The 13,641-nt window shown below is 47.9% G+C and overlaps 1 protein-coding gene across 2 annotated transcripts in view; it reads left to right on the top strand.

The window, feature by feature from the left end:
• The window catches only part of LOC120718025 (alpha-2-macroglobulin), a 93,612-nt gene that overhangs the window by 38,848 nt on the left and 41,123 nt on the right, over positions 1 to 13,641 (top strand). For both annotated transcript variants that reach the window (XM_040006331.1, XM_040006332.1), the window contains exons 13-17: positions 13 to 168; positions 368 to 431; positions 9,886 to 10,031; positions 10,159 to 10,308; positions 11,918 to 12,190. In XM_040006331.1, coding sequence (XP_039862265.1) covers positions 13 to 168; positions 368 to 431; positions 9,886 to 10,031; positions 10,159 to 10,308; positions 11,918 to 12,190 — 789 coding nt within the window. The remainder of the gene's footprint in view (positions 1 to 12; positions 169 to 367; positions 432 to 9,885; positions 10,032 to 10,158; positions 10,309 to 11,917; positions 12,191 to 13,641) is intronic.

Genomic DNA, 13,641 nt, shown 5'->3' with positions numbered 1-13,641 from the left:
AGCCACCACCATGTCACAGCGTTTTACTCCAAGAGTAGTAGTTTTCTGAAGCTCATGCAGGCCAGCAGTAAGCTGCCCTGTGACAGTGAAGCAACTGTGCGTGCCCAGTACATCATCCAGGGAGAGGAGCTGGAGAAAGGGCAGGAGGTCCTCGACTTCTTTTATCTGGTACGTGTAAGGGATTGTGACGTGACCCCACCCAGTGTTCATTGAAACACGATTCTGGTGATCTGCATGAGAATTGCTGTTTGTAGCTTCAGTCTAAATGATTTTTCTCTAAAGACTTTTGTGCACACGTTTGAGATGTATTGCAGATATACATAAACGCACCCTCATAGTGATGTTTCCGTTCTGTCTCTCTTTGCAGGTGCAGTCCAGAGGTTCAGTAGTGCAGCATGGTCGTATCCCAGTGGCTGTCAAAGTGGGAATTGGTATGAACGAGACGAAAGCTAATTTTGAAGTATAAGTCTGTGATTTTAGAGTTAGACGTCCTGTGGAAAAAGCCCTTTAAAGTTGCATCAAAGCATGTAGGGGTGAGGTTGGGGTGGTAGAGCAGGTCATCCACTAATTTCAGTATTCTACTATTAGCTATCCAGCCCTAATGTCAAAAAACTATTAAAGTCTGCATCAGTGCACTGCGTGAAATATACCTTTACTTATCATAAACAAGGCCATTTTATGTAATGCTATGCATCCACTTTGTAATGTGGAGTACAGTATAGGGTGTCCAAAATGGTCCTCAGTAAATAGTGGTATATTTATATATAAGAAACATGGGAGGCAGATGACCTGTGATGACATGCGCACAGCCCTGCCTGCGCATATAACCCTGTCATCACAATCATTGTGGCTCAAGAGCTGGCAGTTCGTCTTGTAATCGAAAGGTTGCCGGTTCGAGCCCTGGCTTGGAGTCTCGGTCGTTGTGTCCTTGGGCAAGACACTTCACCTGCTGCCTACTGGTGGTGGTCAGAGGGCCCGGTGGCGCCAGTGTCCGGCAGCCTCGCCTCTGTCAGTGCACCCCAGGGTGGCTGTGGCTACAATGTAGCTGCCGTCACCTGTGTGTGTGTGTGTGTGTGTGTGTGTGTGTGTGTGTGTGTGTGTGTGTGTGTGTGTGTGTGTGTGTGGTGTGTGTGTTGTGTGTGTGGATGTCTGGTTGTGTAAAGCGCGTTGGGGTCCTTAGGGACTAGTAAAGCGCTATACAAAATACAGGCCATTTACCATTTATCTCTCAGTTCTTACGCTCGTCACCTCATTGAGAACACCTCTGGTGAGTTGGGCTAGTTAGCTCTGTTATCTGCTGACTTGAACTTAGCTTAACTGCCTATTTGGTGTTGGCCTCTACCACGCAGTTCGTGAGTAGGCTACCTGCAGAGCGCTAATTTCCAGTTTTCCTGTGCAGCCTTTTACTTTGCGTTTTGGAATGGACTCCAAACTGAAGCGAGCAAAGCAGAAATCTTCTGTTCGCCCCTGTCCTTCCCTGTCCTCAGGGGTGCGGTTTCTCTTTGCACGACAGCAACCAGCACGATGCCTGCCCTGTCTGCCTGGGATCTTCCAGGCCATGAGAGTGTTGACGGAGCCCAAAGCCTGTGCCAAGGTCCGCACTTGACCCTTTAAAGACGGGTGACATTTATGGAAAAGGTGCTGGGACGGACGGCTGTCACACAGCACGACCCTCACTTCTTTGTGTCTGGAGCCCCGGCTTCATCCAAGTCTGAGGACAAGGATTATCCGGTCGGTGTCCCCCACAATTAGCTGGGCTGACCACATGGAATATGTTGATGGGTTAACCGAAGACGAGCTGGAACCATGCAGGAGCGCCAGCATGTCATAGTCTCCCCAGAACACGATGACATGCTGGGACATCAGCCTGGACATCCATGGTTTGTCGGAGGATGAGCAGGAGAGCCCATTGTCGGCCCAATCTGCCGCCGCTGCTGCGTCGGTCGGCGATTGCCCCCCCCCCCCCCCCTGCAACTCTGCTGTCCAAGCACTGCAGATTCTCTGTGTCGCAGCTGGAGAAGATTTATTGGGCTCAGGCCATGAGCTCCGTCACCATGCTCCAGACATACCAGCCGATGTGCCTGGTGGAGCTCGGATCACTGGTTCCTGATGACAGCCTGCTTGCACCTCTTCTTAAAGAGGTCGGAGTCGCCACAGATTACACCCTCCGTGTGTCCTGCTGTGCAGCGCTCTCCCTGGGCAGAGGGATGGCTTCGACAGCATTGGTGCAGAAGCACCAGTGGCTGACCCTCTGTGATGTCCCGGATAGGGACAGGGCTGTATATCTGGATAAACCAGTGGCTGGACTGGGTTATTCGGACACTCGCTTGAAGTCATGAGGAAGAAGCAGACAGAAACTCTGTGTGACGTCAGTTGAAGCTCCAGCCTGCAGCTAGCTCTCACAGGGCTGTCGCTCCTCTGCCGACTGGAAAGAGACTGCTGCCCACTGCTGTGGTTGGTGTGCCTCCAGTGGGTGCTCCCGGTCTGAGTTCTACGCCAGCCAGCTTGGAGGAAAGGCCCACTTTTGGGCCCCTAGCAGGACCCGACGCCCAGGAGGAAGAAGCCTCAGCCCTCCTAGCTATGGTTTCGAATGAAGAAGGGGTCCAGCATCAGGGAGACGCTGCTTTTACCTCTCTATTGCTGCTCCAGAGGCGCTGCACATTCCTAGGATGGTCTCCCCAAGCACAAACCTCTGCACACAAAATGCTTCAGCTTGTAACTCCCTGTTCAGGTGTGTTGTTCAGGTGACCACATCAAGTGTTCCCGCTGTTTTTCCGTTGCTGTGCCCAGGTAAGGTGCCTCCAATAAAATGTATGAATGTACATGTTCCCATGATACAATCAATAAAGAGTGTTGTTTATTCTCAAACAATCACAAATGCTCAGCCTGCAGGCACAATGAGGCATTTCCCTGCAGACATGCTGGGGGCGACAGTGTCTCACTGGCGGTGCTGCAGATCAGCCGGCTGGCTGCTCACTTCCTCAGTGGCATGCTTGCGCCCCCTCTCAGTGGGTGCTGTGAACTGTTGCCATGGGTTACCGGTTGCAGTTTGGGGTCTCTACGAAGTATCTACGAACATGCAAGTTTAACACTCAGACAGCTCTTGAATGCAGTCGTCCCGGGAGATTGGTTTGCAACAATCAATCTAACAGATGCTTATTTTCATGTGGCTATACACCCGAAACACAGGCAGTTTCTGAGGTTTGCATTCGAGGGCGTAGCCCTACGAATACCTGGTGCTACCGTTCAGGCTGTCGCTCGCTCCTCACATCTTTACGAAAAGTGCCGAGGTAGCACTAGCGACCATCAGAGAGAGAGGCATCCAAGTCAGCAGATTTCCTTGCTTGTTTGGAAATGTGCTCCCTTTCCAGCCGCGCACGTTTGTCGGAGCACAGAGTGGCTGCATTTCACGCCGCCTCGCTCAGTTTCAGCTGGGACGCAGACGGCGATTCAGACTATATTACTTTTTTTTTTTTTGGTCATGATGGCATCTATGATCGCCATAGTGCCACTTGGACTTTTAAAGATGAGAGCTTTTCAATGCTGGACCCTCTCTCACCGCCTGTGTGCATCGCATCACCTCCGGAGGAGGCTGATGGTAACCGCGTCTCTCATGCTAGCTCACCGTCCTTTGAGGGAGTCCAGGCTGCTGCAACAAGGCTCTCGAATTGGGAAGGTGTTGTTTTACAAGGTAGTGTCCACAAATGCTCCCCTAACTGGGTGGGGAGCGCTGTGCGAGGGTGCATCAATGAGAGGGATCTGGTCCGCAGCCCAGCGCGAGCTGCACATCAACCACTTAGAGCTGTTAGCAGTGTTCTTAGCTCTAAAGCATTTCCAGCCAGTCCTGGAGGGCCAGCATGTCTTAGTCAGGACAGATAATTCAACAGTGGTGTCTTACATAAACAGGCGGGGAGGAACACGCTCTCTTCCCCTGTTGAAGCTGTCTCACTCTCTGCTGTTATTGTCCAGTGTTCATTTTCTGTCTCTAAGAGCCACCCATGTCCTGGGCCACCTGAACCTGGGGTCGGACCTTCTCTCCAGGGGGGTCCTCTGGTTCCTCTGGTGAGAGAATGGAGGTTACACCCTTTAATAGTGACTCAGATTTGGGATCTATTTGGCAAGGCGCAAGTAGATCTTTTTGCTTCCAGGGTAAATACTCACTGCCCCCTGTTCTTCTCCATAATCAACCACGATGCACCCTTGGGCATGTACACGCTAGCGCACCAATGGCCAGACGTGCTCCTGTGTGCATTTTCCCCCAGTGGAAATGATATCTCCAGTTCTAGAGAGAGTGCATTGGCAGTGTCTCTCTCTGATTCTAGTGGCTCCTTGGTGGCCCACAAAGTCGTGGTATGCAGAGATAATCAGCCTTCTGGCACCAAGTCCTTGGCAGCTTCCTCTCCGCACAGACTTCCTCTCTCAGGCAGGAGGACCCGCACCCGGATCTGTGCCGCCTTCATGCTTACCCGCTGAGAGGTTAAACTTGATTGCTAAGGGTTTGCCACCTAGTGTGATAGCGACAATTCAGAACACTAGGGTCTCATCTACTAGAGGCTTGTGCGCTTACAAATGGCGAGCCATTCAACTTTATTGTCATTGCACATGCACAGGTACAGGGCAACGAAATGCAGTTTGCATCCATCCAGAAGTGCTTTAGTGATATAGATATATTACAATATATATTAGCAATAATATAGATATGTGAGTATATTACAGAAATGGGTCTATTATGGTATGTTATAATGTACACGGTATGAAGTATGTTGTGAATATTCTATAACTATAAGTATGTACAGGCTGTAGTGAGTACAAGCTATGCACAGGCTATGAACAGGATATAAATATGAAAAACTATACAGAATATGAAATAAATAACTTTACAGAATCTGAGATATACAGCTATACAGAAATGGGAACTGTGCAAGTTGTAAACAGTTGTAGGGTTAAAAATTATCGTATGTACAGAATGATTATTACAGAGCTATACAGTAGTGCAGTTAAGATAAGTGAGATATGTGGATAATTCTACAGAGGCTATATAAAGTGCTGGTGGTTGTGAGTGGTGGTTCACTCCATGTTATTATTGTGTGTTTGAGGGTACAGTTGTCCATTGTGGGTGTGTGTATGTTCAGTCCATGAGTTTAACGTGGGTCAGATGTCAGGAGGCAGAGTTCAGGAGTCTGACAGCTGTGGGGAAGAAGCTGTTCCGGTACCTGGTGGTCTTAGTCCGGAGGCTCCTGTGGCGCCTCCCAGAGGGCAGGAGGGTGAAGAGTCCATGTGATGGGTGACTGGGGTCTTTGATGATTTTCCCAGCCCTTTTCAGACACCGCTTCCTGTAGATGTCTTTTATGGCAAGAAGTGGTGCTCCGGCGATGCGCTGGGCAGTTTTCACGACCCTCTGCAACGCCTTCCGGTCCGAGGCAGAGCAGTTCCCGTACCAGACTGTTATACAGTTGGTCAGGATGCTCTCGATGGTGCAGCGATAGAAGTTCACCAGGATGTCTGAGGACAGGTGGTTCTTCCTCAGAGTCCTCAAGAAGAAGAGGCGCTGGTGAGCCTTCTTGACCAGCTTGGAGCAGTTGGTCGTCCAGATGAGATCCTCGGAGATGTGGACTCCCAGGAACTTGAAGCTGCTCACACGCTCCACAGCCGTCCCCTTAATGTGGATGGGTGGATGTGGGTCAGCATTCCTCCTGTAGTCCACGATGAGCTCCTTGGTCTTCTCGGTGTTAAGCAGCAGGTTGTTTGTGTCGCACCACTCAGCCAGACGATCCACCTCCTCCCTGTAGGCGGCCTCATCGTTGTCACTGATGAGGCCAATCACCGTGGTGTCATCTGCAAACTTAATGATGGTGCTGGAACCATCAGCAGGTCTGCAGTCGTGGGTGAAGAGGGAGTAGAGGAAAGGGCTCATCACACAGCCTTGCGGTACACCGGTGTTTCATTGTGATGGTAGATGAGCAGCGGTTATCCGGCCGGACATGTTGGGGGCGGTTGGTCAGGAAGTCCAGTAACCATTTGCAGATGAGGGAACTGATGCCCAGGGGCCCGTTCTTCGTACGTCGCTTACTACATCCAAGATCAAATGACACATCCAAGACCAAATCATCGCGCTAACCGTGAGCTCGCTAATCCGGTTCTCTGAACACACCTGCTGTTGACGATTAGTACAGCTGGATGAAGTAATGTGAGATCACTGGGTGTCGTAAAAGGGGCTACGCATTGATAGTAGAAACATTGATCGGCAACCCTCTGATTGGTCGGCGAAAATGTCGAAGGAGAGCGCTCGGTATTTTTCGGCAGCAGAGCAAGAACTCTTGAGTGAGGGATTCCAGGAGTTTCAGAGTTTAATCAGAACGCAAGGGAACACTGCAAAGGCTGCAAAAGCAAGGAGCGAGGGCTGGCAGAAAGTTGCTGACAAATTAAACTCGTAAGTGATTTAATAATAACAATAATAATGGAGTGGATTGATATAGCGCTTTTCAAGGCACCCAAAGCGCTTTACAATACCACTATTCATTCACTCTCACATTCACACACTGGTGGAGGCAGCTACAGTTGTAGCCACAGCTGCCCTGGGGCAGACTGACAGAAGCGAGGCTGCCATATCGCGCCATCGGCCCCTCTGGCCAACACCAGTAGGCGGTAGGGTAGATTTATTATATTACACTATATTATCCAATATTATATTACATTATATTATATTATAATATGTTCTATTATATCCCCTTACACATTAGAGCCACAACAGGACCCACTAGAACATGGGAACAAGTAAAAGTGAAATATAAGAATATTCTACAGAATGGTAATATTTATCACTTATATTGCTTTTAGTCTCTTGCAAAGAGACCCTGAAATAATCTGTTTGTTTATAACAGCAACCAAGAAAAGGGCAGAGCACAAAAAGACAGGTGGTGGTCCTGCACCCCCTCGTCAACAAGTTGGTTAAGTGAATAATACCCTCACGGGAATATCGATATCTCTCAATGAGCACACTGTCGCGCTGAGCTAAAGGATCCTGTCTAACCCGCAATATACGCTGAATTCTGGAAACTCTCCTTATCGATCTTGCACCTTCCGCAATGGGTGGCTCGCGTAAACGGACAGGACATGGCTGCGACAGACTTCCCAAATCCACCTTCGCTTTTATAGCCGTGGTCTCCCATCTTGATTGCACGAAGTAATTTACTATTACTACTCTGACATATGAATTACATCTGTAATAATCACATACATGTAATAGAATGTTAATAGTACATTTCCCTTTTTTAGGAAATGACCTGTATGTATCTGTGTGACATCAATAAATGGATCAAGTGCTGCATTATCTTTAGTTACACTGATGTTATTTATTTATGGTGAAAACAGTGGTGGAATATCGCTGTTGCTTTCGTATAAATGAAGCGGACATACCTGCGTGGCCGCGATCTAATCCTGTTTACATAAAGTAAACCTGCTCCCGAGCAGGTTTACGCTTACGGCTCTGTTTGCTATGGCAGCAAGTCCCGGATGAGCTTCGGGGAACCGAACGATCCAAGATCACGCGAAATCGTCAACAATCTAATCCAGCTAACTTACTTAGCGAGGTACGAAGAACGGGCCCCTGGTCTGTCCGTTTCCTGATGAGTTGTGAGGGGTGGATTGTATTGAATGCTGAACTGAAGTCTATAAACAGCATTCTGGCGTAGGTGTTGTTGTTGTCCAGGTGTGAGAGGACAGAGTGCAGTGCGATGGAGACTGCATCCTCTGTGCTCCTGTTCTGGCGGTATGCGAATTGGTGGGGGTCCAGGGTGGGGGGGAGACAGGATTTGAAGTGTGCTAGAACCAGTCGCTCTAAGCACTTAGTGATGATGGGGTGAGTGCTACTGGGCGGTAGTCATTGAGGCAAGATGGGTTGGAGTTTTTGGGTATCGGGACGATGGAGGTGGATTTGAAGCAGGCCGGTACCACAGCGTGGGCCAAGGACAGGTTGAATATGTCTGTCAGCACTCCTGCAAGCTCCCCAGAACACGCTCTAAGAACACGCCCGGGGATGCCATCAGGACCTGCAGCCTTGTGGACATTGATCCTGCTCAGCACCGCTCCTACATCGGTGGGGGAGAGAGTCAGAGGTTGGTGGTCTGGCGTCACGTCTGCTTTGGTTGTGGTTGTGGGGTTCCCTTGCTCAAAGCGAGCATAAAAGTTGTTGAGCTCGTTGAGGAAGGAGACATTAGAGGATGCGGGGGAGGGTTTGGTGGTCCTGTAGTCTGTGATGGTCTGGAGTCCTTGCCACATGCGTCGGGGGTTGGAGTTGGAGAAGTGTTCTTCTACCTTCTTTTTGTAATGGTGTTTGGCTTTTTTGATGCCCTTCTTTAGATTAGCCCTGGCTGTACTGTAGGCGTGTGCATCTCCTGACCTAAAGGCGGTGTTGCGGGCCTTCAGCCTTCAATGGTGCCAGGACCGCCACACTCTCCCATTTCAGTGCTCTATTGTGGATGTTTTGACATTCCTGCAGGAGCTGCTGGATAAGGGCCTTTCATTTTCGACAATTAAGGTTTATTTAGCAGCTATATCTGCTTGTCATATTGGCTTTGATGGGGTGACACCAGGTGCACATCCCCTCGCCATACGTTTTCTGAAAGGAGTTCGCCAGCTGAGACCTGTGCTTAAGTCCAGTGTCCCTGCTTGGGACTTGTCTTTGGTGCTGGAGGCCCTTTGTAGCTCCCCGTTTGAACCTATTGAGTCTGTGGCTATGAAATTTCTTTCATATAAGACTGCATTACTTCTCGCTTTGGCTTCGGCAAAGCAAGTGGGTGACCTTCATGCGCTGTCTGTGCATCCCTCCTGCACACAGTTCTCTCCTGATGACCACAAGGTTGTATTGCGTCCAAATGCTGCCTATTTTCCCAAGATCATGCCTGCATCTTATAACTCAATGGAGTTTGAGTTGCTGAGCTTTTGCTCCCCTCCTTTTGCACCTGAGGAGCAGAGGAGGATGCATTCTGTTTGTCCAGTGCGTGTGCTACGCACCTACATTTAGCGCACTCAGAATGTGCGTTTAGGTGACCAGCTGTTTGTCTGCTTCGCTAATCCAAATAGAGGTAGAGCTCTGTCCAAGCAGAGGCTGTCCCACTGGATTATAGAAGCTATCTCACTGGCGTACAGCACCAAAGGTCTTGCTTTGCCCCAGGGGTGAGAGTTCATTCCACCAGGGGGATGGCAACCTCATGGGCTCTTTTTAAAGGGGTGCCTGTAGGTGATATTTGTGCTGCAACTACTTGGACACTTTTGTGCGGTTTTATCGGTTGGACGTTACAGCCCCTTCGGTGGCTCATACTGCCCTTTCTGCTGGGTCTAGCGCTCACTAACGTGGTGGTGGTGGTCCGATGCCAGTTCGGTGGCTGCTCTGCAGGGTGTGTATATTTCTCCCATACTTACGTGTTGTACCGAGTGAATCAACTGTAAGGGACGAACAGTTATATCTATAACTTCTGTTCTCTGAAGGAGAGGAACGAGGTACAACACAAGGTGGCCCCACTGAGCAGTTTGGCTCGGTGAAGAGCGGCTATCAAACTGAGGGATGACTGTGATGACAGCGGCTATATGTGCAGGCGGGGCCGTGTGCGTGTCATCACACGTCATCCGCCTTAAAGGCGTGAATAAAGGTTTCTTCAACTGGGACACACAAGGGCGTGATATCCCATACTTATGTGTTGTATCTCATTCCTGTCCTTCAGGAAACAGAAGTTATAGACATAACTGTTCGTTCTTGATTATCTAATTATATTTTGCAAGTTTAGCTTCATGCTAATAATGTAGCTGATTTGCTTATTAGTCACGTGACTCAATATTATCTTGTTCATTTTGATAATTGCTGCCATGCTTTCTTTGGTTCTTCCTCAGTCAACAAAGGGGAGATGTCTGTGCCGCTCACTCGGATGTCAGACCTGGCACCATTTGCCCAGGTGGTAGTTTACACTTTGATGCCCAGTGGAGAGGCTGTTGCTGACAGCCATGACTTCCCTGTTCAGCTCTGCCTCAATAACAAGGTAGTACATTACCACATTAAGACCTCAAAGCCACTTGGGAATGTAGTGAAGGATGTGTGCATTTTAGAGAGCTAACATAAGGATAGACAGGCTTAATCTGTTTTCCGCCTCGGTATCTCCCACACAGGTGTCTCTGAAGTTCTCCTCCCTCCAGGAGCTTCCAGCAGAGAGGACCACCCTCAGTCTCAAGGCTCACCCTGGGTCCTTGTGCTCTGTTAGAGCTATTGACCAGAGCGTCCTGCTGCTCCAGACTGAGCAGGAACTTACTGTCAGCTATGTACGACAATCATTCGTCCTACTTTGATCCATATTAAGAACACTACCATTACTATAGTTTGGTTTTGTAACATCTTCCACTTTCTACACCACTCAAAAAAATTTAATGCGTAGAAATAAGAAAATACTGGAAGACCTGTTGGCTCTTAATCAATTAAATATTCAAGGTAAAAGTTCTTGAAGTTTAAAAGTATCTGAACAAACTAACATACATTGAAGTAGAAATATTGTTTTTAATTGCTTGATGAAAATCCTTTGCTTTCACATCCATCGACATCAACCGATGCAGTGTTTTCTCCCTTGAGCTGTTTTTTTTGGCCTTTACTGCCTTCAGTTGCTGCTTGATTGTGGGCCTCTCTGCTGCTGGTTTTGTCTTCAGTGTCTGACTTCACCACTGAAGAGTATCTCATTTCTTTACCTTGACAAGTCTTTGATTGTTTTTGCAGGTATTATCCATTTGCCCTAATCTGATCTGTTTTCTGGCATTTGGCTGAATCTGAGCATAGAGTGCAGCTCTGTACACTTCACAATTCATCCTGCTACATCTATCAGCAGTCACATCATCAGTAAACATGAATGGCCCAGTTCCTCATGGCCTCCACCATGTTTGACAGATGATATGGTATGCTCCAGATCCTTATTTGTTCTCCTTTGGACTTTTCTCTTCTGGTCATTCTGCTACAGGTTTGTTGGTTTCGTCAGTCAAAATACCTGTTTAGGGTCTCGTACAGGTCTTCTAGTCAAGTCCAATCTGGCCTTCTTGTTGAGTGTAACTAGTGGTTTGCATCTTGTTGTATACCCTGTATTTCCATTCATGAAAGCATCTACTGATTATGTACTTTGACAATCGACGGTCTACCGCCTCAGGATTTCTCTTGATACTGCTAGATGGTGTAAAAAGGTTTTTCTTAACCAAGGGAACAAATCTGATCATCAGCTTCGGTTGTCTTCCATGGTCTTTTGATGGTAGTATTCCTTCATTGTTAAGAATGCACTAAATTGGTCATTTGGCCACTGCTGAAGATTTTGTATCTGATAGGTTTATTTTGTTTTTTCAGTGAAATGATGGCTTCTTTTATTTGTACAGACATCTATTTGGACCTGGATTTTGAGACTTCCTGTGTGAAAGTTGAACATTTGGAAACGACTCTTTATTTTAGTAATTAGCAAACAGGCCTTGCCTATAAATTGTATAGTCACTTTTGAGTCTTGGCGGATGGATTCACAATCATACCAAAAATCATAGTTAAAAATTAAAATCATCTTGAGGGCTGTGGACGATGCAGTTTCTCTGATTCCATCTCTGTCTGCTCTGGCTCCTGGGGGGCTGTGGCCATCACCTCCAAAACCATCTTTTTTTTTTAGTCGGTAGTGTTATTTCTCCAGTGCATTTGTTGTCACCTTCATTTGCATCAAAGCAAATATATATTTTATAATATGCCTCATTCACCCATTCAAACCCACTAATACAAACACTTTTTTCCTACACCTGAGTGCTCCTAGAGAGTAGACAATAATCTATGTAAGTGGTTTGCTGCTAATGGATGATAAGAGAAAAAGATCACCGCTATCACCCCACCAGGCTCATGTACAGATGTGTTTTCATGCAGGTATATAGTCAGCTGCCTGTGGAGAAGCTGTCTGGGTACTCCTATGATGTTGAGGACTCAGAGCCATATCCCTGCTACCCCTTGCCAGTGCCAGATATGGTAATAGATGCAGATTTGGAGACAGCAGGACCGCCAACAGCACCGCCAACAGCACTGCCAACAGCACCACCAACACCGGCCATTGTGAGCGACAATCTGGGAGCACGGCGAGAAACGCGCTCGATCTACTATGGACCAGGCAGTCAGAAGAATGACGTCTACAGCATCTTTAAAGTAAAACATTTGTTCATCTAATCTGATGTCTGACTGAAACTACACAGTAATATTAATGTCTCCTATTAGCTGCAGAAGACATGATTCAAGATTCAAAGATTCAAAGCGTTTATTGTGATGTGTACAAAGAAAAGCATTTCTCTGTACGATGAAATTCTTTCTCTGCTGTCCACACACGGATGCCGGATATTATGTACAAATAGAACTAGAACAGATAAATACAAATAGTATGAATAAATAAATGGAGACAAAAAATTGAAGTATTAAATAGATTTGTGTGCAAAAGAACTATGAGCTTAATATGCTGGTTTGATATGTGAGATGTGCAAAAATGATTATTACTGTTAGAATAGGTCAGCGGTTCAGGAGTCTGATAGCAGTGGGGAAGAAGGAGTTGTTGAGTCGAGATGTTCTGGATTTCACACTTCTGAACCTCCGCCCTGAGGGCAGAAGTGTAACCAGTCCGTGTTGGAAGTGTGTGGGGTCTTTGAGGATGGCGGCAGCTCTCCTCTGGACTCTGCGATGGTAGATGCTCTGCAGAGAGGGCAGCGGGGTCCTGGTGATCTTCTCTGCAGTTATTATCACTCTCTGCAGGCGTTTGCGGTCCATAGCAGTAGTGTTGCCGTGTTCAGTGTCCAGGTGAGGTCCTCACTGATGTAGACGCCCAGGTATCTAAAGCTGCTCGCCCTCTCCACACCAATCGCTGCAGTATCGTCCGCAAACTTCAGTATGGTGTTATCCCTATTTGAGACGTACAGGGTGTAGAGGATGGGACTGAGGACACAACCCTGTGGAACGCCAGTGTTTGTAATAATGCTGGTCCTGTTGCCGATCCTGACCGACTCGGGCCTACCAGTCAAAAAGTCCTGTAGCCAGTCACAGAGGGTGGTGTGCAGGCCAAGTGTTGCCAGCTTGTGAGTGAGTTTGTGTGGGATGACCGTATCCTTTTTGTTGCTGTAATCAACAAAAGTACCCTGATGTATGAGTCTTTGTTTTCCAGATGGGAGAGGGAACAGTGAAGAGCGGCAGCGATGGGGTCTGACGTGGAGATCCACGTCTGGGATGTTACACCACTCCCTTAAAGCACTTTGTAATGATTGGAGTGAGTGCAACTGGTCTATAGGGGGGCGTTGGGTGAAGGTCTGTGAGGTCTGGAGGGGTCTCGAAGTGGGTGTAAAGTCCATTGAGGTCATTCCGTAGACCGCCTGCAGAGCTGATGGTGTTGATGGCGGCCCTGTACTCTGTGATGTGCTGTAAGCCTCGCCACATCTGCCTGGGGTCAGCAGAAGAGTAGAAGCCATCCAGCTTCTCTCTGTACTGCCTCTTAGCCGCTGTAATAGCTTTCTTCAGTCCCTACTTCGCAGCTTTGTACTCCGTCTCATTCCCTGATCTAAATGCGAGAGACTGAGTACGCAGCATGTGTCGTACCTGACTGTTGATCCAGGGCTCCT

This window comes from Simochromis diagramma, unplaced genomic scaffold (assembly GCF_900408965.1).
Source record: "Simochromis diagramma unplaced genomic scaffold, fSimDia1.1 OVJJ01000024.1, whole genome shotgun sequence".
Lineage (NCBI taxonomy): Eukaryota > Metazoa > Chordata > Actinopteri > Cichliformes > Cichlidae > Simochromis > Simochromis diagramma.
Note: the sequence above shows the minus strand (reverse complement) of the source record. Positions and strands in the feature narration are given on the sequence as shown.